Below are 27,148 nucleotides of genomic sequence, written 5' to 3'. Positions count from 1 at the left end.
AGGAGAACCTCCTACTTGGGTTTCCCACAGGCCACGCAGGGCGGTGCAGGACTGTGCCTTTTTTATTTTTAAGGTAGGGTCTCACTCTGTTGCCTGTGCTAGAGTGCCGTGACGTCAGCCTAGCTCACAGCAACCTCAAACTCCTGGGCTCAAGCGATCCTCATGCCTCAGCCTCCCGGGTAGCTGGAACTACAGGCATGCGCCACCATGCCCGGCTAGTTGTTTTTCTATTTTTAGTTGCTTGGCTAATTTCTTTCTATTTATAGTAGAGATGGGGTCTCACTCTTGCTCAGGCTGGTTTCGAACTCCTGAGCTCAAGCGATCCTCCTGCCTTAGCCTCCCAGAGTGCTATGATTACAGGCATGAGCCACCGTGGCCAGAAGTGTGCCTTTTTGAGAGTTTCTCACCCTCCGATGCCGGTTTGCCAAACCTAGGGTGGGCATTCTCAGCAGCCAGGGCTCAGCTGCTCCACCGAGTGTCGGACGCTTGGGTAGTTTCTCGGTTTCTCCCAACGTTGGTGGTCGGAGGCAGAGGCTGCAACAGGCGCCTCTGTGCTCCGGGGTGCCCCCTCCCGGCCCTGTGGCCTCAAGGTGGGGCCCCATGGACTTTGGAGCCACCGGGGAGACAGGAGGGGGCCGTTGCAGGGGGCAAAGTCCTCCCAGGGGGCCCTGCCGACAGTGGTTCCTTTACAGCCGGGGCCCCTCGGCCTTGGGCCGGACACCGCCCCGGCCCCCACGGCGAGCTGGGGGCGGGCGCCACTGCCCAGGGGGGCCTGTCTGGGGACTGATGGGAAACCCTGAGCACAGGGCATGGGCCCCCGGTCCAGTCTGTCTGGGGAGGGGGCTCCTAGCTGGGCCCCCGCAGCCCCCTCCTCTCCTGGCAAACCCGCCCCCAAGCTGGGCACTTCCCTTTGGCGTCCCTGTGAGCCTGGGGGCCATGGAGGGGTCTCTTCCTGACCTTCCCTCCCCATCCCAAGCCAGACCCGCGAGGGTCCCCGTCCTGCTCACTGCTGCCCAGGTGGCCCTCAGCCTGGTCAGCATAAAACCCCACTGACCCCAGTTTCTTGTGGGGGGTGGGGGGAGAAAATGACACGAAACAAGAATTTCCTGTTTGCCCTTCTGGGGCCTAGGGTGGTGATGGCAGGTTTTCCTCCCCTCCCCCAGTCGGGTGCCGCCTCCCTGCACCGCCAGCCCAGGCCCCTCACACCCCTGCACTGCTCCCGGCCCCTGTAGGTGTCAGGGACCAGGACGTAGCTTTCATTCATTCATTCACTCGTTCGCCAACACGGTGACCGAGTGTCCCCTGTGACGCATGTGACACAAGGCGTGATGCTGGGGGGGGGAGGAGGGAGCCGTGGTGCACAGACCTGGGAACTGGCCATGCAAAAGCCCTGGGGTGGAGGAGGCCAGAGGGTGCTAGGGAGCCCTGGGAGGCTGTAGCCAGGGGAGGGTCCCGCTGTGGCTGCTGAGTGGAGAAGGGTCTGGCAGGGGGGAGGTGGGGGCAGTGGAGCCCCCGCCCTCTCTGCCTCGGGTTCCCCTTCTCGGGAGTGGGGGGTGCTGGGCAGAGGAGTCACGGTCCGCTCAGCCGTGGTGACCAGCCTTCCACACCCTCCGTCCCAGTGGGGCTGGGGCCCAGGCAGCCCTACGGGAGCCGGGCGCCTCAAGGACGCACTGCACTGAGAAGTGAGGTTTACGTAACACGCATTTATTAACCACCTGCGGTGTGCTCGGCCCAATACTAGACACTGGGAGCAAGAAAAGAATCCCACGTGCTCTGGGACAGATGTGTAAATAAATCCACAGGGCTGGGCCGTGAGAGGGTGGCAGCGAGCGGGAAAGTCAGCCGGGGCACTCGGTGCAGGCGTTGCGAGTGAGGATGGGCGCTGTCTCGGAGGCCGGGTGGCAGGTGGGGTGGGGGCTCCTCCCAGGGTTTTTGGGTGTCTTGGGGAGAGGTGTCTAGGGCCGTTAGCCGCCCCAGCACCTGCCTTGCCCAGGGTGTGGCCCCAGGCAAACCAGGCGGCTTCTCGTGGCCCCAAGCCCATGCGGGGGTCTTGGGGGTTTTGCCCAGTCAACAGCCTGGCCCACGGTGCCAGGCTGATTTCAGAGCTTTCCGCTCCACCTTCGAGAGGGCCAGGGTTCCGGCCCTAGAACCCAGGTGGGGGGTGAGGCCTGGGTCGGCCACGGGATGTTTGTGCCTCAGCAACCTCGGAGCCTTTTGAGGGCAGGCGGCCAGGCCCACCTGCCCACAAGGGGGGCCTGGACACCGCCGCGGGTAGCCTCGACACTGTCCCCTGCTCCCCATCCCTGGGGCCTCGGCAGCTGGCCAGGGCGGGACGCGCCCCGCAGGGGAGCGGAACCGGAGGCCGAGTTCCATAAAGCTGGGGCAGCCTTTACTGCCCGGCTTTGTTGCCGGCTGCCCACAGCAACGGCCATTAAAGCTGCCTCCTCCACCGGCGGCTGGGGGGCCCCTGCGCGTCCCCCCTTTATGGCCTCGGATCAATGCCCTGGCCCCTCAGGGGCCTGACGGTGCCCTGCCGCTGGCCTGTTAGCCTGCCACCATTTGGCCTGGGAGGGAGTGGGGGTGACGCACCCCCAGCCCTGCCTTTGGTGACCAGTCATGGAGCAGCTGTTCCCTTCCCTGAGACTCAGTTTCCCCACCTGGAAGAGGGGCTTGCCATGGTCCCAGGTGCTCAGAGGAAAGCTATTGTGTTTTATCGAATACTTTCCTTGAAAGATGGGGAAACTGAGGCAGGAGGGACAGTAAGGTCTCTTATGGTAGCTGGGCCAGGAAAGGTATGCAGGGAGGCTGGAACCCCCACCCAGGTCAGAACCTTGGAGCAGGCTCCCCCTTGACCAGGAAGGCTCCGAGCTTCCGCCGGCCCCTGTGCTAGTGTCCTGGGGCTGCTGTGACAGTGACCACAGACGGAAGGCTCAGAACAACAGGAATCTGTCCTCTTCCAATGCTGGAGCCCAGAAGTCTGCATCAGGGTGTCCGCAGGGCTGGCTCCCTCCAGGGGTCCCGGGGAGGGTCCAGGCTCCCGGGGTTCCTGGCCCTGAAACAACAATAAAACGGTCAGAGTCAGGGTCAGGGTCCTTGGCTTGTGGTCCCGTCACTCCAGCCTCTTCCCCGCGTCTGTCTTCTTACGAGGACGTCGGCCATCGGATGTAGGGCCCACCCTGTCCCAGTGTGACCTCATCGCAGCCCGGCGTCTGAGGTCCAGGGTGGACGTGAGCTTTGGGGGGCACATTCCCCCAAGGGCCGCTGCAGCGTCGAAACCCCGTTTGCCCGAGTGCCTGCCGTGCTGGGCAGCCTCCCGAGAGCCCTTCTGCCCGCTCTGCGCCCAGCCCGGCCCTCCGCGCAGCTGAGAACGTTGAGGTTCACTCAGCGCAGCGCTCTATTAAGCGGCTACTGTGTGCTTGGCCCCATTGGAGACGCTGGGAGCAAAACAGACAAGTCCGCAGGCGGATGCGTGAGTCGTGGACTCGGGTGGTGGAGACGCGCTCTGAGAGGGTGCCCAGGGCAGGGGTCGCACAGGCGAGGGGTCGCGTGTGTGGCCGTGCGTGCGTGTGTGTGTGTGTGCGCGCGTGCACCCGCGCCCATGGGCCCGGCCTGCCCGTCTCCCTGCAGGCCCCACGCCCCTCGGGCAGGGAAGGGGAAACAGGCCTCTCTGGCCACCATAAATCAGCGCAGGAATGCGGGCTGGCCAGTCTGGCGCTGGGCTGGCCGAGGGGGCGGAGACAGAGGCCTGGCAGCTGGCCCTCCGTCTGCCTCGACCACCCAGGGCAGAGGTCTGGGCCCCAGGCTGCCCCAGCCCCTTTCCCGAAGCCCTCACTTTTGTCTCCGTGACACAGATGGGGAAACTGAGGCCCAGGGAGGGGCAGAGTGGTTGAGGGGTGGCTGGGTCCTCAACCCACCTCCCCGGCACCCAGCAGCGGTGTCCCCTGAGGCAGGAGCTGGGCGTTGGGTGTTGTCCTCATCCTGGGGCCCTAATGACAGATCATCCCAGCTAGAACTAATTGGCGGTTTTAAGGCCCCCCCATCCCAGCTGGAGCTAATTGGCAGTTTCAAGGCCCTCCCCCCACTGTCCAGCCGGCGCATTCCCCAGAGCTTAATGTGAAGCCTGGTATTTGTCTCTGCCCCTCCTCGGCAAACTGCCCCCCGCCTGACGCCTGACACTGCTGTCTAGTTATCTCTGCTGGCCCTGCACGCCACACACCCCCGCCCACCGGCCGAGCCTGTGAGCTGGCAGCCATGGGACCCTCTGCCCCGGTACCCTCTGCCCACGTTGCTCCTGGGGAATAGGTCTCGTTCCTCCCTGACCGTAACCCCAGCAGGCAGCGACTGTCATTTTATAGCTGGCAATCCAGACCCCACGGTGCCAGGCTCTGGTCTCGCACCTGCTGCCATGCCTCAGTTTCCCTATCTGCCAAATGGGGCCATCTGTTGGGAGCCAGTGGGCTTGTGTGAGGCCAGGGGGGCGCTGCCGTGGCACGAGGCGTGGCCCCCCAGAACGGCCAGGTTGAAGTCCCGGATCCCCGGTATTCGTGACGGGGACCTTATTTGGAAACGGCGTCCTTACAGGTGTCTGGTCACACGCCGCGTACCGAGGTTCGGTTCAGGACGTGCCGTGCGTTTAGACACGCTCCATCGTGCACAGTCGCCCTCGGTACGGGACCGGGGACCGCGCCTTGCAGCTTGCAGGTCGGAGCCTCGGGCTGTCCCGGTGCCTGGGTGCGGCCGCTGCGCCGACCTGCGCTGTGCGGGTGCCTGCGTGTCGTGGGCGACGCCTGACTGCAGCAGATGCGGGGTTGGGAGGGAGCGGGGTGGCCCTGACTCCAGCGGGCGGAGTCCTTAGACTGGAGTGACGCAGGCACGAGCCATGGACGCCAGCAGCCCCCAGAGCCGGGAGAGGGGGAGGGTACTGCGGGAGCTGAGGGAGGCAGCGCGGTCCCGACACCTGCGTTCTGGACTTCCGGCCTCGGGGGCCCGAAAGGCCAACTGGCCATCGGTCGTGCTGTGCTCGGACCCAGGAGGCCCCTACGCGTGCCTTCCTGTCTCGGGGCCTCAGGGGATGCTCCAGGGCTGGGGACCTGCAGCCCCGGGCCACACGTGGCCTCTGGATCCTTGAGTGTGGCCATTTGACTGAATCCACATTTTATGGAACAAACCCTTTTAATTTGTCGTGTGATGTTTGGATTTGGTCAGGGGGGTCTGGGCCCCAGGACCCACATTCCTGTCCCTGCCGGCAGCCCCTCTCCCGGACCCTTGGGTAGGGTACGTAGTTCCCACGCCCAAGCTCTGGCACTGGCTAACCTGTCCCCTATCCGTCCCCACAGCTCTACGAACTCGACGGGGACCCCAAGAGGAAGGAATTCTTGGACGACCTGTTCAGCTTCATGCAGAAGCGAGGTGAGGACCCCCCTGCCCTGCAGGGAGGTCAGGAAAAACGGGGTGCAGTGGGAGGGGCCCTGCTGGCCACGAGCGTGTTGGGGCGACAGTGAGTTCCCCATGGCTGGAGGCATCCAAGGCTCCTGAGCAGGGAGGGACGTCGGAGATGTCCGAGGGGCAGACGCCCTGTGCCGCAGGGGCTCGATGGGGGTCCCTCGGGGAGGACAGTGCCTGCTCCCTCCTTGAGCCTCGGGGTGCAATGAGGGGGTCCCCACTACCAGGACTCCCCACCTCGGGCGTGGCCTGTGTTTGTGGATTGGGTCAGGTCCCAGCTGGGGGCAGGGGTGGATGGAACCTGCCCCCTGCTCCCCAGGGCCTCGGATTTGAGGGTTAAGTCCTGGCCCCTCCTCCGCTCCCACCAGAGGCCTCAGTTTCCCCATGTGTAAGATGAGTCACAAACAGTCCCGGCTGTGTGGCAGCGCTCCCAAAACTCAGCCGCGAGCAGGCACCCTGAACATGCCAAGGCAGGGCTGCTGGTGTGTCGTGCACATTTATTGAGCACCAACAGCGTACCAGCTGAGCCATCCCCTGGTCTGGGCCGAGACAGACCCAGGACACAGCCCCTCCGCCGCCCTGGGAAGTGTCTCGTGACCGTGGCCAGAGGACCGGGCCGAGGGCAGGTCTAGGCAGGCGTCCACGTGGGGAAACCGAGGCCCAGACACGGATGAACGAGGCTCCGAGAGGAGCTGGCGGGGCGGGGAGGGCACGTGGGGGCTGGGGGTTCAGCCCCCCTCGATGATCCAGAGGCGGGGGTGGGGGGCAGTTGCAATCCCCACTTTTCAGGGAAGGAAACTGAGGCCCAGAGCAGCCTGAGAGGAGAGGCAGGAAGTGGCGGGTGGAGGGTGACGTCCGCATCCCCTCACCGCCCCTGCGGGGAGCCCAGCTGTCCCGCTTTTTGCAGACGCTGCTGCTGCTCCGCTTCTGTAAACACAGGCCTGGCCTGGCCACCCCCACAGCCAGGGAAGGGTGGGCCGGCCAGCGGCCACTGCCCAGCGGCCTGCGTTAACCCCTCCCGCGCCGGGGTGGAGGAATGCGACCCGGCCCGGGCCCCCCGTGTTATCCTCTGAGCCCAGGCCTGGCCCGGGCCCGGCCCCTCGTGTGGCCGGAGAGATCCTCGCCCACTGGCTTTATCGCCTTGTCCACACTGCACACCCCCATCCTCCCCCAGGGCTCTGAGCTCCCAGGCCTGGAGCTGACCTATTTTGCTGGGTCCCCAGTGCCTGGCACAGCACCTGGTGTCCTGGGGGAAGCCCCCAGGTGAGTGTGGGTGAGGACGCTTCAGTCCAGCCCTGCCTCCCTCCATTCCTGGAGGGCAGGAACCAAAGAGCTCCTATACATCCCTCAAAACCCAGCCTCAAGGACTCCTCTTCCTGTTGCCTTCCTGGACTGTCTGCCTCTGTAATGGGGGGGCCATTGGGGATGAGAATCTGCCGAACCCCCCACCCTTCACCCCGTATGCCACCATCTGCGTCCCACAGGCGTTTTCTCCTTCACTCCAGGCGGAAGGAAAGTAACTGTTTTCCAGCTTTGAACCAAACTTCCCCGGCGCCGAGGAGGGTCCTGCCTGTGCCCTCTCCCTGCCTCGGCAGCCTGACCACCCGCCCTGCTGTTCCCGTGACGACCCCGGCCTCCCCTTACTGGCGGCTGTGCCCGGCCCTGTAAACGTGCTCCGCCTGCCGGGCGCGGGCACAGCCTGGGATTCCTCGTCCTTTCCCGACCCTGAGGCCTGCGCCGGTGTCCTGGGCAGGGGGCTCTAGGCGTGTCCGAGGGGGCCTGGGGTCTGTCCTCCTCCACCCAGGAGGTCATTTCACTGGGGCTTTTGCAACCTGCAAGGGCCTGGAAGTGACTCGGGGTGGCAGGACGTGCTTCTGGAAGGAGCGACGTTGGGGCCCAGGAGCGGGCGGAGGCCGGCAGCCCCTCGCCCGATGCTGGCCCCGGGCTCCAGCGGGTCGGACCTTGGAGCCTCGGTTTCCCCATCTGAAGGGGCTTACCTAAGGAGCGAGAGGTCAGCAGCACTGGCCTGGGATGAGGGCCTGTCAGCCTTCGCTGTTGGTCGTTGAGCACCTACTGTATGCCAGGTCGGGTGCCGAGCACCCGTGGCAAGCAGGGGGGCCTGGAGGCCGCGTGTGGTCTGCCGGTGGCCTCACGCGCCCAGGGTGTCGCCGCCGGGGTGGGGGGGTTGAGAGGAGGGCGGGCGCTGCCTGTCGCCGGCCTCGGGGACATGAGGTTGGAGGGACGTCAGCCAGCCCGGCGGCCTGCCCTGCCCTCCCCGGCCGGCCCACCACCTCCCATTGCCTGACCTGGCTCTCGGGTCGCCGAGCCCCCCGCCCCGCCGCGGCTGCAGATCCCCTGGGAACTTGGCGGGAGCGGCCCCTGGGGGGGCGGCAGAGTTGTTTTGGCAGCTGTTGTGGTTGGTGACATGCAGAAGGAATAACAAAGGCCCGCATGTCTCGTGCCCGTCCCCAGCTCGGCCCCCAGCATCTCCCTCCTCTTTGCAGCCTGCCTCCCTCGCCGTGAGATCGGCACAGCTTACCGGCGGGGAAACTGAGGCAGAGCTGCCACCTTGGTGCTCTCTGGAGCAGCGGTTCTCACCCTCAGCAATTCTGCCCCCACCAGGGGACACTGAGCCGTGTCTGGGGACATCTGTGGTTGTCAGGACTGGAGCTGCTCCTGGCGTGGGGTGGGTGGGGGCAGGGACGCTGCTCGGCACCTGCAGTGCCCAGGACGGCCGCCCCGTGCCCGCCCAGCCCGCATCCGCCGTGTGACCGTACACGTGCGCGGCGGTGCCAGCGTCCCCCTCACCCCCTGCCCTCCCCACAGGGACGCCCGTGAACAGGATCCCCATCATGGCCAAGCAGGTGCTGGACCTGTTCATGCTGTACGTGCTGGTGACGGAGAAGGGCGGCCTCGTGGAGGTCATCAACAAGAAGCTGTGGCGCGAGATCACCAAGGGCCTCAACCTGCCCACGTCCATCACCAGCGCCGCCTTTACCCTGCGCACGCAGTGAGTGGCTCGCGCGGCCGGGGGCGTTCTGAGCAGGGTGAACAGCCGTGCAAAGGGCCTGCGGCAGGAGGACCGAGGGGGCGAGAAGGGGGTGGCCACAGAGAGCGCCTGACCACGCCATGAGCGTGAGGCCCCAGAACGCCAGGCCTGGGCGTGAGCACCCTCAGGCTCCGAGGTGACGGGTCTGAGTGTGGAAGGGTCAGCCTAGGCAGTCATGGGGAACAGCATCAAGACAGAGGGAACAGCCTCAGCCACTCTGGAGGCTGCCCGGCGAGTCTGGGGCTGGAGCCAGGGACGGTGGCACCATGTGGGGTTTTACTTTATTCAGAGGGCCATGGGGGTGACCAGGGGCCATCCTGTCCCCTCGCCTCTGCCCACAGGTACATGAAGTACCTGTACCCCTACGAGTGTGAGAAGCGAGGACTCAGCAACCCCAACGAGCTCCAGGCAGCTATCGACAGCAACCGGCGGGAGGGCCGGCGCCAGAGCTTCGGGGGCTCTCTGTTTGCCTACTCGCCGGGCGGGGCGCACGGCATGCTGTCCTCGCCCAAGCTGCCTGTGTCCTCCCTGGGCCTGGCCGCCAGCACCAACGGCAGCTCTATCGCCCCAGCCCCAAAGATCAAGAAAGGTAAGGGGCCGCGTGGGGCCAGGGGCTTGATCCCAACTCAGCTTCCCCCGACTATGTGACCTTGCATGCGTTACCTTGTCCCTTCTGTGGGTAACCAGGACGGTAGAGCCGAGCGTTGGCATGGCAGAGGCCGGCCCATCCACCAGTGCTGTGACTGTGGCAGACATTAGCAGTCTGCAGGTGGTGACGGACATTGCTAATCTGATCAATCTATATAGCCAGTTCTGTGCTGAGGCAGACATTACAAATCAAACACAATTTTTCTATCCTTTGGCCGTGACAGACATTATTAATTGATCACTGTTTTTCATGTCCACCTTGAGCCAGACATTGTTAATTGAGTACTGCACACTTTCTTAATCTAGGCATTGCTAATCAATCATTGTAGCTTCAGCCCAGTCTTTAGCCTATAGCTGACGCTGTTTGTTGCCAGGGAGTTTTCCAGCCCCTTGTGCATGGCAGGCATTACTAATTGGTCCCTGTGGTCTTTCCCTTTGGGCTTTAGAATCCTTCTCAACACAGTCCCGGCAGACAGGCAGAGTGTAACATAGATCTGTCAGATTCTCTTTGAACCATCCCCAAAGCTGTTGCTAGGTGACTCTGTGCAGGTCACTGCCCTTTTCTGAATCTGGCCTTTCTTATGTGTAAAGTGGGGGAAACCCCCTTTTCTCTGTAGAGTTGTTAGGGGGCATTCAGCATGTAAAGTGCCCAGTGTGCAACCGCCCCAGGTTTGCAGATACCTGACGGTGAGCTCCCGCCAGCCCGTAGCAGACATCACCAGTCAATCGCAGCTTTCTCTCCCACTGATCCTCTGAATCCTTCCTAACACAGAAGCACCAACAGCAGCACATGGCAGTGTGGCCTATGTCTGCCCGTCTGTGTCCCCACTGCCCATGTGCCACATGGGCCCGGCTAGTGGTTCTCTGTTTCCTACCGTTGGGATCCCCACGGTGCCCTGAATACTGAGGATTGGCCACATCTAAGTGAATGGGTCTCGCAGACGCTAGTCCATTTGGTCCTTGGGGGGCCTCAGTCTGCCCCTCCCAGCCTTGACAGTGCCCACTAATGGTTACCAAGTACCCACTATGCATGAGGCCACGTGCTGAGCAGGGAGAGAGGAGGCTGTGACCCAGTGGAGCTCGCAAGAGGGCCGGCAACTGCCCTGTTGTTGTAGTGGCAGGTCCCCAAAGCCGGGAAGGCTGGTCAAGGTGTGCAGAGGAACACGTGGCTCCCAAGGAGGTGGCATTTGAGACGAGACCAGAGAGGTCTCAAAATTCGAAAGCTCCAGGGCCAAAGGTCTGGAGTAGGGAAGCCAGGAAGCAGAGGCAGTGCCAGGCACAGCTCTGGGAGAAAGACTTCGGGGAGAAGAATATGCAGCAGGTCAGAGTGGGGAAAATTATCCATCTTCTCTGAGCCTCTGTTTCCCCATCTGTGAAACGGGGGTGATAAGAATGTCTAGATAGACATGTGTTGTTGAGAGAGTTCACTGAGGCGATGCATGTTGAATGCTTAGACGAGACATGGTAGCTCTTGTTTAACTAGTATTTTATATGACTATATACTATTATAGTCTCTCTGTAATGCCAGTGCCAAATACTACCATACTATTGTTATTATAGCTAGCATTGTTAGTTATAAGGTCACCCATATGCCTTGGTGACCTTTAGTCACCCTGCTGCTAGAAGGCATTTTATAAGGTCTTATATCTGTTCCAAAACCTATCGACGTCCTTGGATAGGAAATGAGCACCCCATCCGCAGAGGTATTCAAGAGGGTGCATGTTCCTGCCTCAGCTGGAAGGCAGGGCCCCGTCTCTCCTGGCCACCAATTCCTCTTGTCTCCTGTCTAGAAGAGGACTCAGCCATCCCCATCACGGTCCCTGGCCGCCTGCCCGTGTCCCTTGCGGGCCACCCCGTGGTGGCAGCTCAGGCAGCAGCAGTCCAAGCAGCAGCCGCCCAAGCAGCCGTGGCAGCACAGGCAGCCGCCCTGGAGCAGCTGCGGGAGAAGCTGGAGTCCGGGGAGCCTCCCGAGAAGAAGATGGCCCTCGTGGCTGATGAGCAGCAACGGCTCATGCAGCGAGCTCTGCAGCAGAACTTCCTAGCCATGACAGCCCAGCTGCCCATGAGCATACGGATCAACAGCCAAGGTACCGACCCAGCACCTTGACCCTCGTCTCCCACATGGGTAGCAAAATAAGGGTATTGGAGCCAACGTATGTAAAGAGTACCTACAAATCAATAAAAAAAAAACCAGTAGAAAAAAGGGGCAGCTATGACTGACTTGTGAATTCATATGAAAAGATGTTCAACTCCATCTAGTTAGAGGTCTGCAAATTAGAAAGGAGATATTATCACCCACCTGCAGCTTGGTAACATAAAGTATTGGCCAGAAAGTAGGGAAATGGACCCCCTTTGGTCCTGCTGGTGGGTGTGTGCATAGGTGAAAATTTGGTGATTTTTTTTTTTTTTCTGGTTGTGGTGGATGGGGAGATAAGAGTCTTGCTTTGTGGCCCAGGCTGGAGTGCAGTGGCATCATCATAGCTCACAGCAGCTCACTCCAATTTCTGGCCTCAAGTGATCCTCCCGCCTTGGCCTCCCAGGGTGCTGGGATTACAGGCATGAGCCACCTTGCCTGGCTGGCAGTCTCTTAAGATAAAAAAATGTGTTCACCCTGTGACCTATTGCTTCTGGCTCATATCTATAGCAGAGAACATCCGTGCAGGTGCACGAGGAACCATGTTTATGCGGGTGTTCACATCGCAGCCATCCACATGACGTCATCTGTCACAGTGGAGCCTTGAACAAAAGCCAACTGTAGACAGATACAGTCTTTTTTTTTTTTTTTTTTTTTTGAGACAGAGTCTCACTTTGTTGCCAGGCTAGAGTGAGTGCCGTGGTGTCAGCCTAGCTCACAGCAACCTCAACCTCCGGTGCTCAGCGATCCTCCTGCCTCAGCCTCTCGAGTAGCTGGGACTACAGGCATGCGCCACCATGCCCGGCTCATTTTTTGTATATATATTTTTAGTTGGTCAGTTAATTTATTTCTATTTTTGGTAGAGACGGGGTCTCGCTCAGGCTGGTTTCGAACTCCTGACCTTGAGCAATCCGCCCGCCTCGGCCTCCCAAAGTGCTAGGATTACAGGTGTGAGCCACCACGCCCGGCCAGATACAGTCTTATTCGACAAATATATATCGAGTACCTGCTGCGTGCACTGGAGACGGCCTGACTGTGACGATACAGTCCTCACGTTTGTGACGCTGGTCTAGTGGGCGAGACAGACACGAAACAGGACGGTCCCCAGATGTATTTATGACCCTAGAGGGTGGTTTTTCTTCTCCCCACAGCCCCTGAGAGCCGCCAGGACTCGGCCGTGAGCTTGACCGGCACCAATGGCAGCAACAGTATTAGCATGTCTGTCGAGATCAATGGCGTCATGTACACAGGTAGGACAGCCCTGGTCCCGCTTGGCGCTGTGCTGGGCACGTGGGAAGGAGTCCACAGCACAGATTCATGGCTAAGCTGCTTTTTCCACTCTTCCTGTGTAAGCCAACGTGCAGCTGGGCGCACGGTTCACAGCGGCCACCAGGTGGTGCTGTCAGCACGGAGCAGCCTGGTTGCTGTGCGCGCAGTGGGCGGGCAAAGGGGAGAGGAGCTCATGGGAGGGCGTTGGTGTCTAGCAGGTGCAGGGCCCGGCACACTCCTGCAATTAAAGGCAAAATGTGGGCGCGGTCATCTGAATCCTACAGGGGCAAGGGCCAGCGTGCACGGAGGGAACTAAACTCTCCGCAACGTGTCTCTTCTGTCCTTGCGTTAGGAATGCTATTTGCTCAGCCGCCGGCACCCACGCCCCCCTCGGCTTCCAGCAAAGGCAGCAGTGGAGGTGGCGGCGGCAGCGGTGGCGGGAGCGGCGGGACCAGCAGCAGCCAGCACCCCGGCAGCCGGGGAGGAAACAGCGGGACCAGCAGCAGCAGCAGCAGCAGCGGGGGCAGCCAGGCCGGGCCACCAGCAGGGCCGTCTGCACCCGCCACGTCTTCTACCTCAAATAACTCTACGTTGCCTTAACCGCCTCACCCCCCCTCCCGCGCCCCCCCAGGAGCTCCCCAGACCGGGCAGGGTCGGGGGTCGACGGGGGGCAGGCAGGGGCCAGGACGGCGGAAGATACGGGTGGGGAGGGAAACTATCCACAGAGGAGCCACAGCTGACGCCAAAAAGAAAAGAAAAAAAAATAGATACATATATATATATATATATATAAAGAAAATTTAATAAAACGGGGGAAAACCAAGGAACACTTGAATTTCTCAGGTTTCGGACATTCAGAGACATGAATCATGAGGACAGCAACGCGGAGCAGAACACGGCAGGAGGCAGGTCTTTCCGAGGGCTGCCCCGCAGGGCCCTGGTCGGACCAGCTGCGACGTCCGGCCCATCTTGTTTACCTCATACACCCCTGCACTGTGTGTTTTCATTTTTTTGTCTATTTTCCTTTTTTTTTTTTTTTTTTTAATTTCCTATTCATCACACACTCACCACTCCAAGCTCCTTGTGTTGAATGAAACCCCTGAGCTGAGATCACTGAATTTTTTTTTTCTTAATTGCTTTGGGAACTTTTTTTTTTTTTAAACTCATAGTGACATTGAAACTCTATGGGGATTTTTGTTTTTTTAAATAGGTTTCAGGGGTTTTGTTTTGTAAATATTCTTATTTTATTCTTGGGGGGGGAGTAAAGGAATCAAACGTTAGGAAGAGGAATATCTATATATCTATATATCTATATATATGTGTTCATTCAGGGAAACCGAACTTGAAAAAGCAAAAACAAACCAACAAACAAAAAAGTAATAACCTTTTTGTTTTTCTCGTGGCCGACATGGGTTCCTTTGTGCCGTGCTGGGGTCCTGGATCTGCGGGGCGGGAGCAGCGAGGACAAACTCAGGTGCCGTGGCCGCGGGGGGTGCATGCTGGGGCGCGGGGCTCTTGCGCCTGGAAGTCTTAATTAGGAAGCGTGGAAAAGGGGCCCGGAGCGTGGGGGGCTCCCCCCATCACAGCCCCCAGGCTCCTGACTCAGGGATGAATGTGGCCGTCTGGGGGTTCTTCTCTTGCCTGTGAGGGCTGTCTCGGGGGACAGTCGATGTTGCGGAATGGGGGTGAGGCCGGGCCCAGCTCAGGGTGAGGACTTTGGGGCCACGGCATCTCGTAATCACCCTCACACCCCTCAACATTCTAGCTCCTTCTCTCCCCCCCCCGCCCCTTTGGCGAGGGGCCATCCTGTAGGTTGGGACCACTCCCCCAGGTTGGAAGAAAGTGGGGTTCATGAAGGCTGAGCTGGGTTTACTGTGGCTGCAGCTGGGGGGCAGGAGCCCCTCAGCCCGGCCCTGGGGACCTGCCTGCTGTCGCGGCTCCCTGCAGGGCAGCGCTGGGTTTGCTTGGGTTTCTCTTGGGGAGAACAGGGATTAGCTCAGCTGTTCCCGGGGTGAGCCCCGGAGTCTCTAATTGGTCCCAGGGAGCCCCCCAGCTCCCCCTACCCCAGCCAGCTGCCTTGGAGACCTTGGGGGGGTCCCCAGGCCCCCAGTGTCTGAATTCAGTTTCCTGCTGCGGGGTGTGTCTTTGGGGAGGGAACCTCTCTCTCGTCAGCTCTCAGGGTGGCTGTCATGCAGCCCCCGTTCCTGGAGGGGAGGTGGGCATGCTGGGGGTCTCCTCTTATTTTTTTTTTTTCCTTCTGGAAGGTTCTCTCTGCCCCATCTCTTCTGGGGCGGGGGCCTTGGCAGCACAATCGTCCAGGAAGGGGGTCTTTTTGTCCTGTGAGGTTACCTCGCCCCACTGCGAGAACCACCTGGACCTGTCTGAAGTCGGCCTGGACGCCGGCCACCTCCCGCCGCGGAGCCCCTTGTCCTGCGCGCAGCCCCGCCCGGGCGGGGGAATGTCTGCTGCGTGCTTCTTTCTACCTCAGGTCTGACTTGTGATGCCAAAAACTGTGCCCCTGGGGCTGGGCCCCCCGCCCATCGCTCCCGCGTGCCCTGGGAGCGGCGTGGCAGGGCCTGCACCCGTGATCCAGCGGGCGCCTGGCCAGCGCGTGCGTCGCGGATCCGATCCGGGCTCTCACTCGGGCCGTGGGACTGGCGACCGCGGGGCAGGCGGGCGCGGGGCTGGGCCCGCTCTAGCAGACTGGCCGGAAGGCAGTGGCCGTGCTGGCCTTGCAGATGTGAAGGGTCCCCTCGCTTGGACGGAAGCTGTGGCTTCCAGGGTCCCCCATACTTGTCTCCCTGCCACACCCGTCTCCCAGGGCGGCTTTTTGGGGTGCAGCTCAGCGCTGTGGTGTGGACACTGGGCTGGGGAAGGGCACATCTGTCCCCGCTGGAGGACCCTGGAGGCTGGGCTGCTGTCTGCGGGGCTGGCGCGGACCCCGCATGCTCAGGGTCAGAGGGGCTCACGGGGGCCCCCATTCTGGAGATGTCTGTGAACAGGTTACTTCTAGAATCTTCCTGGGGACCTTTAGGGCTGGCCACAGGGCTGTCTGGCTGTCCAGCTGTCGGGACAGGCAGGAGGGCGGGGCCAGGGGCGTTGGGGACGGCTGGGTTAGTTTTTAACACTTTTGTGCATTTGTACAGTTGCATTTTTTTTCTTTTATCATTTTTGCCCACTTTATTTCTTTTTTTTCCCCAATTTTGCCTTTGCGTTTTTGTTTTTTTTTTTTTTCTTGACAAGCATGAATTCAGCCTTTCATTCTTGACCTGTGAAATTTCACTGTCTCTGGGGTTTGTCAGATGGCGTGGGGACCACGCCTGAACTCAGGTAAAAGGAGGAAAAAATTTTTTTAAACTTTAAAAAAATAAAAATAAAAAAGGTATAAACTACTCTCTCTACCTCTGGTTGGGCCCAGCCTGTCACACCGGGTGGCCTGTAACAATTTCAGGTTTTGTTTTTTTTTTTTTTTTGCAGAACATTCACGTATTAAAAGGGAAAAAAAAAAGACAAAAAGACCAAAAAAAAAGTGTGATTTTGAAATTAAAAAAAAAACACTGAAAGTTTACATTTTATAACATTATTATGCAGATTGTATTTAAACTTCAGAAATATTTAAAACAATTGTAACCCTGTAAAGCTGATGAGATATTAAAACAAGACAAAACACTTCTGACTTTTAACAGAAAAACTGTCTCCTGTCTTGGTGTTTTTGTTAGCATTTGGCCTGAGGGGACCCTGGGTGATGTCTGGGGACATTTGTGGTTGTCACCACTGGGAGTGCTCCCTGGGGGGCAGTGGTGGCTCCAGCCTGTGCTCACAGGGAGACCCGGTCTACCTTGTAGCAGCTGAGAGAGAATGCCCAGCCACTCTGGGGTTATCTGACCGAAGCTCTAGGGCAGGTGGCGGCCTAGTCCTGCCTCAGGACTTTGCACAAGCTGTTCTTACAGCCGGAATGGACTTCCCGCCCTGCTTTGAGAGGCTCCTTCTCATGCCCTATAACACACACAATCCCCACCCACCCATGTCTGGACACGGAGGACATTCCTGTCGTGGGCCAGGTGGAGGTCCGGGGCGGCCAGGACGCCGATCCCGCCTGGTTTGCCTTCATTCCCCTCTGCGGAGGGCGGCTCCGCCACTGCCTGACCCCAGGGACTCACCGGCTAGGCAGAGACGCAGCCTCTTGGGGAGGCTGTGGTCTGGGGTGGCAGGGGCCTTCTGCTATGTTGACACCATTTTTACCTTGCCCGCACCATGTGGCCCCAGGAAACAAGACCAAGGGTGGAATTCAGCCCTTGGGTGGCCACAGTCTGTAACCCCCAGACTGTCCCTTGGTCTCTGTCCCCAAAGAGAGCAGCAGGCCAGGAGGTTTCCAGGAGCGTCCAAGCTGCCCTCCGCCCTCTGGTGCCCCACGCCCGGGGACGTGACTCGCTGAAGGTCAGTGTGGCCGGAAGGTGGGCAGGCCCGGACTCCAGCCACTGCTGGCCTGGGCCGGTCCCTCCCAAGGGCTGCCTGAAGAGTCAGGGACAAACAACCCCCTCCCTACCTGTCCCAGCCGGTTGGTTCCTGAAACCCATTTTAAACACTGCGGCCTTTTCCACTCCTGCCAGAAACGCGTCTGCACACGATGCCCAGGATGGAGGTCTTCCCGCCGGACCCCAGGGAGATAAGGGAAGAGCTATGATTTGGGGGAAAAAAAGGTCCCCTTTCCAACAAACTGGATGGTCAGGTCCTGTTCATTCCTCCCTCCCTGGCTTTCCCCGCGCCCAGAAGGTGAAACTCAAAACCACGTTCGATGAGCAGAGCTCGGAGGCTTTGGGGCTGGGACACCCCAGAAAGAGAGGGGTTCCCTTGAGCCGTCTGCCTTCCCCGCCACCATCAGCGCAGATATGGGAGGCCCAGGAAGGCCCCAGAGCTGCGGGCTGGTCTGTGGGTCCCAGGGAGGGAGATGGGTCTGGCTTGGCTCAACCATGTATACCCAGTGCTGCAAACAGGCGGTGCCCCATAAATCCCTGGGAAGTGAAGAAAGCGGGGTTATACCCAAACGGGTTGTGTGTGTGTGTGCGCGCGCGCGCGCGTCTGTGTGCCTCAGTTTCCCTGTTCCGCTCACCACTCCCCAGCCCTTCACTCCCTCCCAGCCTCAGATTTGGGAGCAGCTGCAAGGCTGGCACCAATGAGATCTGGCCGCTGGGTGGTCCGGAGACGTCCCCAAAGTGTGGCTTTTGTCCGGCTGCACTGCGCTGACACAACTGGTCTGTCCTCATTCCAGGAACCAGGCTGGGGGCGGGGTGACCTCTGACCTCGCACTGAAGCCTGGCCGGGCAGCGTCCCTGGGGAGGGGAGGAGCGAGGCAAACACTCTGCTTGGCTGCTTGGCCTGGGGCTAGGCCGTGGCAGGGGCCCAAACTGCAATCCATCTGCCCTGCCAGCGTCACCCGTCACCCGGGCATCCACCACTGGCACCCCTGCTCTGGCGGGTTCCACCCCCGTTGCACAATTGGTCCCCTGCAGCTCACACCTGCTGGTTCTGCCCCAGGGGCCTGGAACCCTGGAATCTAAAACCCATACAGACCAAATGCCCCTGGATGAGGACCAATCCCACCCCTCCTGAAGAACCCTCCAGGGCACCCACCATGGGGAACCACAGCATCCTTGATTTGCAAGTGGGGAAACTGAGGCCCAGGGCTGCACAGTGACCTGCCCCACAGCTCAAAGTGGTGAAATCAGCTGGGTGTGGTGGCTCTGTAATCCCAGCACTTTGGGTGGCAGAGGGGGAAGGATCGCTTGAGTTAGGGAGTTTGAGATCAGCCTGGGCAACATAGTGAGACCCCATCTCTACAGAAAACATTTTTTAAAAAATTAGCCAGGCATGGTGCACATCTGTGGTCCCAGCTACTCAGGAGGCAGGAGGATTGCTTGAGCCCAGGAGTTGGAGGCTGCAGTGAGCTAGGCTGATGCCACGGCACTCCAGCCTGGGTGAGACCCTGTCTCTAAAAACTAAAAAATAAATTTAAAAAAAAGTTGTGAAATCAGCTCTATGTCACCCTGAGTTGGTGTTGGAAAGGTGTAAATTAGCATTCAAGGACTTGTCTTTCTTGCTCACACTTTAAAAGCAACCTTGGAGGAAACTGGAGGCATCAGCCGATCCTGGGGGTGGACTCCTTCCCTTCTGGAATAAAATAAAATCCAGGCTCCATTCACTCCCAAGAGCCCCCTCCACAGCCCTGCCCCAGGGCCTTTGCACAAGCCTCTGCCCGGTGCACCACGCCCTGGGGGGTGTTAGCTCCCTGCTCAAAGGCAGCTCCTGGGGGACGCTGCTCTTGCGGACGCCCAGGAGGGGTCGCGCTCCTGTCTAGGGGTCCCAGGAAGGGTTAGGGTTACCCTGCCCGGGCCGGCCCCGTCTGGTGGCTCACGCGTGCCACCTGGCGGCCGAGCCGGGCCCCGCGCCGCTGCCCGGAGCCGCCGGGGGGCCACGGTCCGGGGCAGGGGACCCCGACTTTCACCCGAATTCTCCCCGTTCCAAGGGCTGCCACGCATTTTTTGTTTACATCCTCTTTTCAGACTTGGCCCGGGGCCGGCAGCCGCGACCCGCGCTCAGGCGCTGCGCGGACAGGGCTGGCGACCCGCACCGAGTCGCCCGCTGGAAATTCAAATTCGGGGCCCCCAAAGCGGCGGGGTCAAAGGGGAGACGCAGGCGTCAATCAGGAAGCATTTAATTATGACGCACGGAGCGCCAACTAGAGACGCCGTTGTCAGGGCGCGGCCTGCTCTCCGCGCAGTGTCGCCTTCAGGCCCGTGAGGTCGGGACTTTGCTATTCCTATTTGCACATTAAAAAAGGATCCCAGAGGTTTAGTCACTTGGCCAAAAACGCACAGCAGAGAAGGCCCAAGGCAGAACCCCAGGCTCTGGAGCTACTGTCTTCTCGCAGAAGGCTCTCAGCCTTGCAGGAAGTCGCCTCCTAACACCCCTAACCCGACCGCGCAACACCAGGAGCCCCGCAGAGCAGGAAAGCCCATAGCACAGGGCAATCCCCTCCCCGAAGCTGGTGCGCACGCGCGGGTCCGCCACCCGGTGGGTCCGCACAGGCGCCGCTCTAGCCCGCGCGGTGCAGCGATCCCGCATCTCGCTGGTGATGACGCACATCCGGAGCAGTGGGGGGGGGCAAGATGGCGGCGCCCATGGAGGTGGCCGTGTGTACGGACTCGGCGGCACCGCTGTGGAGCTGCGTCGTGTGGGAGCTGCACTCGGGCGCCAACCTGCTCACCTACCGCGGTGGCCAGGCAGGACCCCGCGGCCTGGCACTGCTCAATGGCGAATACCTGCTGGCGGCGCAGCTGGGCAAGAACTACATCAGCGCCTGGGAGCTGCAACGGAAGGTGCGGCGGCGCCAGCTAGCCCTAGACTCCTTTGTTGGGAAGGGGGGTACACGGGGCGCCCGAGATCAAGGTCGGGGGAAGGGCCAGTGGGGGGGCTGCACGCGCCCTGAATCAGGGTTGGGAGGTCTTGGTTAGGTCGCTGCGCGCATGCGCGGGCCTGGGGCTTTTGGGGGTAGGAAAATGTGAGCCCTGAGACGGTTGGGATTAACGGGACGCTCTGGGAGCGCGCGGAGTTGGGGGAGGCTCCGGTTTGGGCAGTGGAGGGGGCGGGTCTCTAGGCAGCTAGCTTTGCGCATGCCCACATGGAGAATTTGGGGAAGGGGGGCGGTCCCTTGGGGCGACTGCGCACACGGGAGTCTGGAGCGCGAAGTTTGATTAAGCATGCAGTCTGGGGTTGCGTGGATCTCATGGTTTTGGAGAAAGAGAGAAGGTCTGAGGTCTGGGGGAGCCTTCTGAAGGGCTAGCCCTAGCCCAGGAGACTCATGCATTTGTAGACCCCAAAGTGTTGCACACACCTTCGTCATTGGCCCACCATTTCCCCTCTGCAACCCCAGAAGCTGCCCCACATGCCCGCTGAGATCTCCTGGGGCAGACTCTGTGCTCTGGCATCACCTGGTCAAACCCACGCACAACCTAGGCAGTTTACCCACTTTAGAGAGGTGAAAACTGAGGCTTAAGGTCATAGCTTGGATGTTAGGAGAGGAGGGATTGGGCCATTGAGCTCTCAGGCCTCAGACCACCTTGAACCCTCTCTGGCCCCACCAGGGTCCCTTTGGTCCCTCTACCCCCAACATTGGCCTTCTTATGTCCTCCACCTCCAGCCTTCGGGGCCTGGTGTGAACACTTCTGGACAGACCGTGCATTTCCTCAAACCACCCTGTTCCCGACCCCTTTCTAGTGCTCGGGAGTCTAATGCTCTGGACTAACCAGCTAGGTGCCCCTGGGCGTCCCCTCCCCTCACCACTCTCCACTGCCTTAGGGGCCCCATGTCCTGCATGAAGCTCACAAGGCCTGTTGTGTGTCCCTAGGACCAGCTCCAGCAGAAGATCATGTGTCCTGGGCCTGTCACCTGTCTGACCACATCACCCAACGGCCTTTACGTCCTGGCAGGAATTGCAGAAAGTATATACCTGTGGGAGGTAAGAGGATCAGAGCCCAGAGATTTTCACACAGGACAGGCCTACCTCTAGAGGGAGCCCACCTGAGTGTCACCTTCAGGGCACCAGGAAGGTACCATGAGGTTTAGATCCCAGGCCTGGGGCACCTGGACCTGTGATCACTTGGGGGTCTGGTTCCCCTCAAGACCCTTGCAAGTCCCAAAGAGGACTAGTCTTTAAATGGCCATGAGTGCTCACTGCACAGAGTGCAGGGTAGCCTGGCCCCTGACCACCCAGCTCTGTCCTGGTCAGAGAAAGCTGGTTGGGTGGCACCAAATGACCAAGCATGGAGGTGTGCCCGTAAAGCTTTGTTTGCAAATTCAGACCTCCATGGGGTTTGGCCCGCAGCTGCTGGGTTGGCTCATTGGCCATGTTATTACAAACGTCTGGGGGGAGACCTGCCCTTGCCCCGTGTGGAACAGGGTGGACAGTGCCGTACGCCTCCCCCAGGAGGCTGCCAAGAGAACTGTGTGGCCCGGGCGTGAGGTCTCTGAGTGACAGGGCATCCGGGGCTTTTAAACCTCAGTCTGTGACTTTGAAATGAGGATATAGTTGTCTGGGCACAGACAGGTAAACCAAGGTAGGGAGCGAGCAGTGCCTCATTGGTTACCTATCACTGTAGAAGGCCTCACCCTGGTCACTGGCAATCTGGAGCAGGGGACACGGGTAGAAATCAAATGGCTGATGGGACAATGGGAGGGACTGTCTGTGTGTGGTGGGGCAGGGGTGCTGCCTGGCCAGGGCTCCCCCAGCCTCCTGGAGAGTTTCTGACCCTCATGAGCTGTGGCCACAAGAGGGCACCCCCAGCACGGCCAGCCAGAGGCCAGAGCTCCAGCCAGGGGTGGCCTGGCTGTACTTGCCGCCGCCGTAGCGGGGTGAGGGTGAGTAGAGACAGAGCCGTGAATCCTAGCGCAGGAGCTGTGGGCTCAGCGGCTGGTCTGTGCCTCTTACTCGTACCTGGTCACGAGGACCTCCCGGAGTAGGGGTAGGGGTGTGATGGGGCCCATGCTGGTCCCAACCCTCCGGCTCCGAGACAGTAGAGGTTACATGAGGGGCCTCTTCGCGGTTTGGGGTTTACCCAGACCGAGTTTAATCTGGTACCGTTCAGTCCTGCACACTGGGTTAGGCCCGTCTTGCAGGCCAGGAAACCAGGCCTGGAGAGGGGGAGTGGCTTGTCAGCCCCAAGGGGCTCCAAAGGCACAAGAGAAACATATCCCCTCCCAGTTCTGGAGACTAGAAGTCCGAAATCAAGGTGTCCGCAGGGCAGCACTCCCCCACCTGCCTCTTCCAGCTCCCAAGGGTGGCCGGCAGTCCTTGGCGTCCCTTGGCTTGTAGATGAGTCATTCCAGTCTCTGTCTCCATTGTCACATGGCCTCTTGTGTGTGTGTCTGTCCAAACCTCCCTCTCCTTGCAAGGACACCGGTCACATCAGATTCAGGGCCCACCCTACTCTAGTACGGGCTCATGTTAACTAATTATGTGTGTAAAAACCCTATATCCAAATAGGGTCACTTCACAGGTCCTAGGAGTCAGGACTTGAACATGTTTTGGGGGGTGTGCCGGTCAACCCATAACAGCATCTCTCCCCACCCTGACCCTTCCTGGAGTCCTGCAATAGACTTCGCCTCCCGCCGCCCCGGCACCCGCTGACATCCCTCTTAGACAGAACCGCCAGCCTTCCTGCTGGTGCTTGGGTCACCCCCGCCAGGGGCAGCACCCGCACCCCTCTGCCAGCCATTGTCACAGCCTGCCCACGGGCAACTTCCCATGGTGACCAAATAGTCCTGAGGGAGGCCCGAAGGTCCTGAGTACAGCTGTCCCCGAGGGACCCACATGGGAAGCCCTGTGTCACCTCTGTGGTCAGTCCTGGGCCAGGGGACGCCCACTGGGGCAAACCTATGGTGATGTGGCAGTGGGGGTGCTGGGAGCTGCAGCCCTGTGTCCTCCCCTGACCCAGTGCCCCTGCCGCCTCCCAGGTCTCCACCGGGAACCTTCTGGTCATCCTGAGCCGGCACTACCAGGACGTCTCCTGCCTGCAGTTCACAGGGGACAGCAGCCACTTCCTCTCGGGGGGCAAGGACTGCCTGGTGCTGGTGTGGAGCCTCTGCAGGTAGCGCCCAGGACCCGCACCCCGGGGTCTTACCGGGACGTTAAGCCCCGAAGCCGGGGGCAGAAGGGAGCCTGGGGGCCAGAGTGCGGAGGACGGGGCGGCTGTCCAGGGGGCCTGGCTGCCTGCGTCAGACTCTGGGGTGCTGTGGGGACCATTCTGGAGTTGACTCAGGTGAGGTGGCGGATGCCAGGTGGAGGCAGGTGTGCAGGCAGCCAATGTAAGAGGACCTGGCCTGGGGGCTGCACCCCTGCCCTCCCCTCCTGAGCTCCTGCCCCTCCCCCAGCGTGCTGCAGGCCGACCCCTCCAGGATCCCGGCCCCCCGGCACGTCTGGTCTCACCACACGCTCCCCATCACAGACCTGCACTGTGGCTTCGGGGGGCCTCTGGCCCGGGCAGCCACCGCCTCGCTGGACCAGACCGTGAAGGTAGAGTCCACCCCACGCGGTCTGTGAGCCAGGCCCCTCCCCCGCTGCTGTCCGTGCTCCAGACAGCTTGTAATCTCCTATGCTCCCAGCCCAAGGACGTCCCCAGAGGGTGGCCAGTCCAGGTCTCTATCGGCCTGGAAATTCCCACTCAGCCAGCTGTGCCCGGCGCCTTGGCCAAGCCTGGGGCAATCGTTGCCCTTGAGTCTCGTCCAGGGGTCCAGGGAGGGAGACCCAGGGGTCACTGGCCTGTGGACAGAGCCGCATTTCAGGACAGGCTGAGTCCCTCAGCCCTGGGGCAGGGTCTCCTGGTGGGGGCTGGCCCGGCTCTCAGTGCCCACACCCCGGTCCACGCGCCCCCCACCACCCCCGCCCTGCAGCTGTGGGAGATCTCCTCGGGCGACCTGCTGCTCTCGGTGCTGTTTGACGTGGGCATCATGGCTGTGACCACAGACCTGGCCGAGCACCACATGTTCTGCGGCGGCAGCGACGGCTCCATTTTCCAGGTGGACCTCTGCACCTGGGTGAGTGGCCAGTGGGTGACGTGGGAGCGCGGGACCCTGCAGGCGCCGGTCCCTGCTGCTCACCCCCGCGTGCCCCCCACAGCCCGGGCAGAGGGAGCGGAGCTTCCAGCCGGAGCAGGACACCGGGAAGGTCTTCAAAGGGCACAGGTGGGGACTCAGCCCGGGCCTCCCAGGTGTGTCTTGGGGGCGGGGTGCTGGCACCTCCCCTTTGTGCACCGGAGCAGGGGGACTCTGACACCTGCCTGTCTGCCCCAGGAACCAGGTGACCTGCCTGTCGGTGTCCACGGACGGCAGCGTGCTGCTCTCGGGCTCCCACGATGAGACCGTGCGGCTCTGGGACGTGCAGAGCAAGCAGTGCATCCGGACAGTGGCGCTCAAAGGTGGCGCCCATGGAGGGGTGGGAGGGCCGTTCGGGAAGGGGGGGGTGCTAGGGTGGGGCCTGACTGCCGCCTGACCCCAGGCCCTGTGACCAACGCCACCATCCTGCTGGCGCCTCTCAGCATGCTGAACTCGGACTTCAGGCCCAGCCTGCCGCTGCCCCACTTCAACAAGCACCTGCTGGGCGCCGAGCATGGGGACGAGCTGCGCCGCGGGGGCCTCACCCTGCGCCTGGGCCTGCACCAGCAGGTAGGGACTGTGGGCGCCACGCCTCCCAGCCCTGGGGAGGAACCCCACCCCCACCCTTCCCTCCTCTGGTTCTGCCCGTTGGGCTGGCTCCACCCTGGCGGAGCACCGGGGCGTATGGGGGGACGAGGGGACAGTCACCGAGGGGACGGTAACTGTGAGGTGGCCTCCACATGCCCTGGGTAACGGTGGTCACTGCAGTGCGGACTGGAGACTCCGGAATGTTAAGCCCTTGCCTGACCCTGAGGGCCAGCTGCGCACCCCACGCGCCCGCCTTCCTGCCGCGGGCAGCTCCAGGACACTCAGCGAGATCTTCCTGCAAAGGGCCAGGGCAGGAGGGTTCCTGTCTGGGCTTCTGAAGGTGTAAAAGCGGCCCTGGGTGCAGGGGGCGGGGTCCTGGGCTGTACCCCAGTGCGCTGGAGCCGCCCTGCATAGACTTTCCATCTGTGGGGATGGAGCACCGTTCTGGGACATTCCACACACTGGGGGCAGGCCTGGGAGCCAGTGCGGTGGGCTGGGCCAGGGATGGGGGCTGAGGGGTCCCTGGGGCTGCCAGGAGCTTCCCACCGACCTTCAGGGAGCCGCCAGTGTCCTTGGCGTCTGGTGTCACTGACTGTCTCCCTTGCTGGGCTCCGGGCGCTTGGCACTCCTCCCCACGCAGCTGTCTTCTTACATGAAGCACAAATTGATTTTTTATCTGAAGGGTGCCCGTCCTGCAGGCCCTGCACCCAGGAGACGCCGTTATCTCTGCCGGGAGATCTGAGCGTGGCTCTGTGTCTGCCCAAACCCGCAGGCTTGGGGGCGGGCGGCCAGGAAAGAAGCCGCCCTCCGTCTGCCTGTCCATCCGGCAGCCCCTCTTGCCACCTGCTGGGCTGGGGCACGGGCTGGACTGGCTGCTGGCAGTGTGGGGGCAAAGGGGAAACCCGAATCAGAAAGTGCTGGGACCCTCCAGAGTGAAACTGGACTCTGTCACTCGGTGGCATTTTGTGTCCCAGCCCTCCCTGCTACAGCAGGGCAGCTGTGGCTCCAGTGGTTCCTGGGGGACCATGGCCAGGCCTTCCAGCGGTGCTTCCCCTCCCTGGCCCCCCAAGCCTGGCTGTCTCTCTGACCCCAGGGCCTCTAGCAATCTGTACCCCGTGTTCCAGCCAGCTCCACTTGACTGTCGTCAAGGGGGGTCTGGCCGAACCTTGTCCATTGCTGTGGAATCACATGAGGCCCCGGTGGAGGGTGTCAGCCTTTCCCAGAGACCCACAGATGGGAGTGGTGGCACCCATGGCTGGCGGGTGGCCAGGCTGGTCCCAGTGTCGTTGGGGAGATGGCTGGTCCCCGGCCCCTGCAGCCACATCCATCCGCCCTACCTGGTGCCTCTGCTCGAGGCAGTGGCCTAGCAGGGTGGTCAGGCTCTCCCTGCGGGCTGTCTGGCCCTTGCCCGGCCCTCTGTTCTGGAGCCTTCTTGACTCTGGTCTCCTTCAAGCCCCACGCTGTGCTCTGACCGGTCCCAGGTGCAGAGGCCCGGAGCAGATTTGAAGAGTTGGGAGCACGTGGTGCAGCCTGCAGCCTTGGGAGGGGTTGGCAATCACCACCTGCCCGCCATACCTCAGTCTCCCCTTCTGTTGGGGGCGTCCCACTTAGGATGACACGGTTGCAGCACGGGGTGTGAGGCAGGAGCCCTGGGGTCACCTGCCGGCCCTTGTGTTGCAGGGCTCTGAGCCCAGCTACCTGGAGCGGATGGAGCAGCTGCAGGGGGTCATGTGCAACACCATGGAGAAGGTGGGTGGGGCGGGGTCCTGGGGGCGGGGCCTCGGGGGGCCTGGCAGGTGTCTGAGGGGTTGGTGCCCCGCCCTTGGTCTTGCTTGGTGGAGATGGGTGACCCTTGCAGCTGTGGTGGGTTGTCCAAGGTCGCCTCTGTCCTCTGACCCCGCGCCCTTCCCCCAGAACGTGCTGGGCGGCCAGGACCAGCTGCGGGTCCGCGTGACCGAGCTGGAGGACGAGGTGCGCAACCTGCGCAAGATCAACCGCGACCTCTTCGACTTCTCCACGCGCATCATCACCCGGCCGGCCAAGTGAGGCGGCCGCTGCTGGGGCAGACCCCACCCTGAAAAGCCCCAGGCCTGCCCCCCTCGAATGTGGTCCAGGCCCCTGCGCCAGCCGAGCTGGGCGAGCCTCGGCAGAGGTGGCCCCCAGCGCTCCAGGGCCGGACTCGCTGAGCCACCCTCGTGTTTCCTTTGGGGTTTTTCCTCCGGTGATCGGACGGACTTGTCTCCTGTCACTGCACTGATGTCTTGTGTCACGTTAGGTCATGTTGGTGCTGGTCTGTTTTTAACAAAAGATGACATGAAAACTCTCCTCTTTGCCCCGTGTGTGCCCCGCAAGGCCCTGTGCCCGGTGCTCAG

The 27,148-nt window shown here is 61.3% G+C and overlaps 2 protein-coding genes across 4 annotated transcripts in view; both read left to right on the top strand.

Moving 5' to 3' along the window:
• The window catches only part of ARID3A (AT-rich interaction domain 3A), a 33,978-nt gene extending 17,745 nt beyond the window's left edge, over window positions 1-16,233 (top strand). For 2 of the 3 annotated variants that reach the window (XM_012745816.3, XM_075997993.1), the window contains exons 4-8: window positions 5,337-5,409; window positions 8,269-8,452; window positions 8,833-9,080; window positions 10,930-11,226; window positions 12,425-12,887. In XM_012745816.3, coding sequence (XP_012601270.2) covers window positions 5,337-5,409; window positions 8,269-8,452; window positions 8,833-9,080; window positions 10,930-11,226; window positions 12,425-12,858 — 1,236 coding nt within the window. In that variant the 3' untranslated portion in view covers window positions 12,859-12,887. The other variant, XM_075997994.1, reaches the window with a different exon arrangement.
• A 3,078-nt stretch (window positions 16,234-19,311) lies between these two features.
• Window positions 19,312-27,099, top strand: WDR18 (WD repeat domain 18). The gene is made up of 10 exons (XM_012745799.2): window positions 19,312-19,918; window positions 20,947-21,057; window positions 23,052-23,185; window positions 23,469-23,610; window positions 23,988-24,131; window positions 24,214-24,278; window positions 24,387-24,511; window positions 24,592-24,758; window positions 26,457-26,525; window positions 26,691-27,099. The coding sequence occupies exons 1-10, from the start codon at window positions 19,709-19,711 to the stop codon at window positions 26,820-26,822; spliced, it is 1,299 nt and encodes a 432-aa protein (XP_012601253.1). The 5' UTR covers window positions 19,312-19,708; the 3' UTR covers window positions 26,823-27,099.
• The last annotated feature ends 49 nt before the right edge of the window (window positions 27,100-27,148 follow it).

This window comes from Microcebus murinus, chromosome 27, assembly GCF_040939455.1.
Source record: "Microcebus murinus isolate Inina chromosome 27, M.murinus_Inina_mat1.0, whole genome shotgun sequence".
In the NCBI taxonomy this organism is placed as follows: Eukaryota; Metazoa; Chordata; class Mammalia; order Primates; family Cheirogaleidae; genus Microcebus; species Microcebus murinus.
Note: the sequence above shows the minus strand (reverse complement) of the source record. Positions and strands in the feature narration are given on the sequence as shown.